A 6,682-nucleotide genomic window follows, 5' to 3' on the forward strand; every position below is an offset into this window, starting at 1 on the left:
GCCTGTCTCGGCCTCCCAAAGTGCTGGGATTACAGGCTTGAGCCACCGCGCCCGGCCTTACTTTACTATTAATATTTTATGCTGCCCAGTTTCTTTGAAACTGGCTATGTTTTCCTTAATACCTGGATTTGCCTTTCTCTGTAATCCTTAAAGTAAAACTTCATAAAAGTGTTCTTCATTATGGAAACAATATATATGTGGTAAACAGTGTAGAATGGCATACCTCATTCATACTTCTCCTTCCCAGAATTAGCCACTTTGTTTTTCTGATGTGATAGTTTCTTTCTCTTAGCAATATATTTTTTTCTGTTTCTTGCTATCATTTTATATATGTAATTCTATTTCTTGTTATTACGCTAATATCTGTAATTACCTGGTATTATGAATTTGACTCACTTAACGAGAAGTGTTCTAGGTGTTTACATGGTCTAGAATTAGTTTGTGTTAACTCAGGGATCCAGGACTATGAGTACTCAAAACTTACTTGATTTGTGTGTAGGCTATAAATGCGAAAGTTAACAATGACGTTTTAAAAGAAAACAAATGTGGAAAAAACAAAAACACCACCTGCATTGGTCTTCCATAGTGCTGGGATTACAGGTGTGAGCCATCATGCCCGGCCAAAATGCTACACTTAAATGAGGGAAGATTTGAATAATTTCACATAAAATACACTGTTGATTTAAATGGGTCTCTTTCTGCATATAATTTCTCAAGCCATATTAAAGGAGAAAGTAACTTCCTTGACACTGTTTATACTCTTCAGTCATTGTCCGTTTTTGCTGCCTCAAGGTGAAGATGTGGAAAAAGTTTTGGACGAATGGAAGGAATATAAAATGGGAGTACCAACATATGGTGCAATTATTCTTGATGAGACACTTGAAAATGTGAGTGTAATAAAGATTTTTAGTTAAATGGCGATCGTTAGTCTATTAACAAAATTTGTTATTGATGTAGTGTTTCTAAATTGAGGTTTTAAAATATACTTAGATTTTTAAAGGCCAAGTTTTGCATATTTTATCTGCATGCTAGGTCTGCAGATTTTTTACTTGTTGCAGTTATGACGTCGTACAAAAAAGTGTCGCTTAATTGTTGAAGACTTTTTTTTTTAATGGGCAGAATGCTTTCACACTGGTGGCGGTGTATTCAGGCTCATGGAAGATAAACAGTTACCTCAAGCGTGGAGAAAAATGCCTTTGATTTTTAGAAAGGAGCATGGAAAAGGAGGGCAAGTTTGATTTTTACCTCTGCTTGTTTTACAGGTACTACTGGTTCAGGGGTACCTAGCAAAATCAGGCTGGGGATTTCCAAAAGGAAAAGTAAATAAAGAAGAAGCTCCTCATGATTGTGCTGCTAGAGAGGTAAGTTATTCCAGTTTGATACACAGTAAATTTGGCTGTTAGGGTCTGAATGTATTTTTTTAGCCATATAGACTTCTTTGGACTGTCTTAACCCTTTCCAGAACTTGAGTGCTAGAAAGTGCTTGAAGTAACTTAAATTTTTCTAACATCACTGTTGATTCTTTTATCCACATCTCTTTTCATTTATTCTCTTATCTGTTCCCATTTTTTTTGATGGTCCATTTTGTTTTATCTCTTGTTCCTTTCTTTATGATGACATTTTTCCCTCCTTTCCCTTTAGAATTAGATTTGCTCTAGGTTAAACATTTTGGCTGTTGTAATCCTTATTTCATGTTTATAGTCTTGACTTCCTGACAAGTGCACAATTTGAAATTTTCTTTTTTTTTTTTGAGACGGAGTCTCACTCTGTCACCCAGGCTGGAGTGCAGTGGCGTGATCTCAGCTCACTGCAAGCTCCGCCTCACGGGTTCATGCCATTCTCCTACCTCAGCCTCCCGAGTACCTGGGACTACAGGCACCTGCCACTGCGCCCGGCTCATTTTTTGTATTTTTAGTAGAGATGGGGTTTCACTGTGGTCTCGATCTTCTGACCTCATGATCCACCTGCCTCAGCCTCCCAAAGTGCTGGGATTACAGGCGTGAGCCACCGCGCCCGGCCGCAATTTGGACTTTTCTGAGAAGTTGACGTTTGTTGCTGAAAACCCACTCAGGCTTTCCACTGCCTATAGGATAAAGTTTAATTCTTTAAGTCTTTAAACTCTGTCCCCTCTCCCCAACACAAATCTTAACCTTTTCTGAATTTATTGTGTTTTCAGTCAAAACAGTTTATTCTCTCTCTCTTGAACTTGATTGATTTGTTTCAGCCTTTAAATTTTTGCTGTTGTGGCTGGGCATGGTGGTTCACTCCTGTAATCCCAGCACTTTGGGAGGCTGAGTCGGGCGGATCACCTGAGGTCGGGAGTTTGAGACCAGCCTGACCAACATGGAGAAACCCCGTCTCTACTAAAAATACAAAAAATTAGCTGGACATGGTGGCACATTCCTGTAATCCCAGCTACTCGGGAGGCTGAGGCAGGAGAATCTCTTGAACCCAGGAGGCAGAGGTTGCAGTGAGCCGAGATCACCATTGCACTCCAGCCTGGGCTACAAAAGTGAAACTGTCTCAAAAAAAAAAAATTTTTTTTTGCTGTTATTTCCCTACCTGGAATGTCCTCTCGTTCCTTCTGTTCAGCTCCTATCTAGATACGTTTCTGAACCCAACTCAAATCCCTTTTCCCTGAAGGACTGCCACTACCACCCACTAACTGTGTATAGGGCTTAAGTTTCTTTTCTCTCATATATGTGTGTGTGTATAAATATGCACATACAGATACACACATACACATGTAACTATTTTTGGTGTAGGGTCTCCCTTTGTCGTCCAGTGGCACCATCATAGTTCGCCGCAGCCTCGACTTTCTGGGCTCCAGCCGTCCTCCTGCCTCAGCCTCCCGAGTAGCTGGGACTGCAGGTGTGCACTACCATGCCTGGCTAATTTGATTTTTTTTTTTTTGTAGAGGCAAAGTCTGTGTTGTCCAGGCTGATTTTGAACCTCTGAGGTCAGGTGATCTGTCCTCCTCGGCCTCCCAAGTGCTCGGATTACAGATACGAGCCACCGTGCTTGACTGGACCTTAGTTTCTTAAAATGAAGTTTATAATGGATGTTCTTTGACGTTCATTCCTTTTTTTTCTCTCTCTTTTTTTTGAGACAAGGTCTTGCTGTGTTTTACTGAGGTTGGAGTGCAATGACATGATCATAGTGCACTGCAGCCTTGACTGCCTGGGCTCAAGCAATCATCCTGCCTCTTAGCCTCCCAAGTAGTTGGGACCACAGTTGCATGCCACCATGCCTGGCTAATTTTTTTTTTTTTTTTTTAATGATGTGGGTCTCACTATGTTGCCCAGGCTGGTCTTGAACTTCTGGGCTTAAGTGATCTTCCTGCCTCAGCCTCCCAAAGTGCTGGGATTACAGCAGTGAGCCACCATGCCCAGCCTTCATTCTTACTTAAAATTCTATTTTAAAGTCTTACCAGTTAACTCTAGCAAATAGTAGTCTCTGAACTTCAATAGCAATTATTGTCTTTACAATTCACTATTATATAATACCTTGTGATGGATTGTTGGCCATATTCTTAGTTCTTACCATTTATCACACAATTTATCATGTATCACACAATTATTCTTGAGATTTGAGAAGTTGAACTGACAGGAAGTATGATACAAGGGAAAGCAGATTGGCCTATGACTTGAAAGATTTTTGTTCTAGCATAGATTTTGTTACCCAGTACCCTAGAGACCTGAGGCTAATCACTTAACCTCTGTAAGCCATAAAGACTCTTAAGGAGATTCACTCAAGTCCTTTAGAAGTAATATCTTTAAGGAAAAAATTCTAAGGTGATAGTGATTTGATGAATTTAAGACTGTTTGAAATGGTAATATGGATTTTGTGGCATATTTCATTAGAATTCATTGCCTTGTATATGTTTGACTTGATTTCCTGCAACAGTGTTTACTGCCTACTTTAAGTTTGGGTGTAACTATTAATGAGGGATAATAGTGAAAATTTTTACAAACTACTGGTGGTTGTTTATTATAGAAAAACCATTAGTGGTTGTTCACTTTGTAATACGATTAAAAAATGATTGAAAATGCTGTATTTTAAATTTGATATGAAGCAGCTTGCCCAAGCTATTATTTACAACAGCGTATAGACAAAGCTGTTGTGTATGAGTAAATGAAGGTTAATGCACAACTCTTAAAATGAAAAGCAGTTTGGTGAGAATGTGAGGAATTGCCACATCCCCTAAGAGCTTAGCTTTTCTTTCTGTAGAGGGTAGGAAATGAGACGGAGTATCTGTGAAAGTCCTCCCTTTTATTTCCTCAAACTTTGTAGTTCTCTTGCTCATAAGGAAGGACAAAATAGAAATCAATAGTATCCTACTTAGAGGAATTGATTGTAGCTCTGTACATGGAATTAGACTGGTCTTAGGCAGTAAGGTGGTTGTCCAGGTCAGGAGGAGGATATTACATTCGTTGGAATAACAAAACTAGTTCCACAGGGAAGCACAGACATTCTGAGGAGCCATAGTCTCTTATTTTCAGGGATAATTTTTTCATTTTCATGATAAAAATTCTAACCTCTAAACATTCTTTTTGATCTCCATGACATCCCTTTATAGCTGACTAAGGAAATAAATTTTTGGAATAGGAGTTTTAAAGGCAAGGTTGACTTTTGATTTTTAAATGACCGACTTTGTCATAAAGTTTGGGATTAGGGTGAAGTGTTGTTGTTTTAGTCTGTTGGGGCTACCATAACAAAACACCACAGATGGAGTGGCTTAAACAACAGAAATTTGTTTTGCAACGGTTCTGGATGCTGGGAAGTCCAAGAGCAAGGTGACTGACGGATTAACACCTTGCTGAGCAAACTGGTGGCTTTCTTGGTTATATGCAGGGAGAGCTCTGGTGTCTCTTCCTCTTGTAAAAATGGCACCAGCCCTGTCAGATTAGGGCCCTGCCCTTATGGATCTCATTTGACCTTTGTTACTTCCTCAAAGCCCTATCTCCAAATACAGTTACATTGGGGGTTAGGGCTTCAACGTACGAAGTTTTCGGTGGAGGGACATAATTTAGTCCGTAGCAGTGGCCTGTTTTGAAAGATGCAAGTATTCAGCTAGAATTGCAGTTTGTCCTTCTGCCACTTGGTGGTGCTGCGGCATAAAAGAAGCTGCAGGGCTTGACTGAGTGACATTACCATTTGTAAACCAGTTGGTTATTCCATTCTTCGTAGTTTATTGATGCCTCGGTTTTCTTTTTCATTTCAACTTGTATTAACAGATGAGGAAAGATTTTGTTCTAATTTTCTAACTACTTATTAGACTTAGGATGATATTTTCAGCACTTTTCTCTTGCATTTAAGTTACGCAGTTCTACCATGGGTGCTTACAATTTTAAGTTGCTAGTAGCATTTTTATTTAGCTTATTATAGCATTCATACAGTATATTAATGTTGTTATTTTATTATATATGGCAGTCCAGAGGTGTTTTGTTACACTGTAACAGAATTTGACACATCCCCAAACAGGGAAGAGGCTGTGGGCTAAGCCTAAAGCAGCAGTGGCAGACAGGCTCCTTAGGGAGAAGATGTAAGTAATTATCAATAGAAAACTAAGGGCAGACCTGTCTTTTTTTTTTTTTTTTTTTTTATTTAGGTCAGTCTTAATTAGTAATTTCCAATCTTCTGTTTGACCTTTTGGCTCACCTTTGTTAATTTGACTGTTTCTGAATAGTTGATTTGTTGAAATAGATTTAGGACTGTCAAAAGACAAAGTCACAACAAATTTAAAGATTGTGATGGGTTTATTTGCAATTTTAGAAATAAGCAATATTTTATTCCATAAAATAGAATGAGCATTCCAATGGCTGAGCAAAGGAGGTTGGCTTTAAAGACAGAAAAGAGCTAAGGAAAGCAGACCCAAAACCCACATGTAGTTTGGCGTTTCAAAATTAGTTTTCTTCTGAAGGTTAAAGCAGAGGGGACTTCCTTGTGCTGACTGAAACTGGTCTGTTTTGGGATTTGGCTATTACCTGTTTCTCTCTAGATTTCTTGAAGGATAGGAGAACAACTTAAGTTTTGGTTGGTGACATGGAATGTTAGCATGAGTAATTCCATTTTGTTTAGGTCTGTTGGGGCCTAGTGTGGGAATGCAGTCCATACCATGGCCTCCTATAAGTTTTATTTAACAGGGCAAAGATGTTTTCTAAATATTGTAGAAGGCATAATAATCTCAATTGTATTTCTGTTGTGATTTGTGGTGAAACATCAACTTTCTTGAGAAGAAGCAAATAATACTTAGCTGTTACTTGTGGTTTCAAGATTTAATATATCATTCCTTATTATTTGGCAAAACAATGTTTTATTGTAATGAAACTGACTTTCATATGCACTTATATAATTTAGTAGAATTAATACAAAGCAACTATTAGTCAATTTATTCTGCCTCTTCCTGTAGGCTGATAGGATGAAGATTATAGACAGGATTTCATTGTCTCATACACTGCTGCTCTTTGGGTTACACTTTTTTTTTTTTTTTTTTTTTTACAATTAATGGTATTATAGTGAAGAGGCATTTGATAGCATGGAGTGTTGGAAGTCTGAGCATATAATTTCAGGGTTTGGATTTTACTTACTTTACTATTTTTTTTTTTTTTTTTTTGAGATGGAGTCTCGCTCCGTGGCCCAGGCTGGAGTGCAGTCTGCTATTTGTAAAAACTAGAGTGGT

At 38.4% G+C, this 6,682-nt stretch overlaps 1 protein-coding gene across 3 annotated transcripts in view; it reads left to right on the forward strand.

Annotated features, from left to right (window-relative positions):
• Window positions 1-6,682, forward strand: part of DCP2 (decapping mRNA 2) — a 43,643-nt gene that overhangs the window by 12,589 nt on the left and 24,372 nt on the right. For 2 of the 3 annotated variants that reach the window (XM_011963641.1, XM_011963642.1), the window contains exons 3-4: window positions 760-887; window positions 1,263-1,361. In XM_011963641.1, the coding sequence (XP_011819031.1) occupies window positions 760-887; window positions 1,263-1,361 (227 nt within the window). The remainder of the gene's footprint in view (window positions 1-759; window positions 888-1,262; window positions 1,362-6,682) is intronic. The other variant, XM_011963643.1, reaches the window with a different exon arrangement.

Source organism: Colobus angolensis, unplaced genomic scaffold, assembly GCF_000951035.1.
Source record: "Colobus angolensis palliatus isolate OR3802 unplaced genomic scaffold, Cang.pa_1.0 Scaffold62, whole genome shotgun sequence".
NCBI lineage: Eukaryota > Metazoa > Chordata > Mammalia > Primates > Cercopithecidae > Colobus > Colobus angolensis.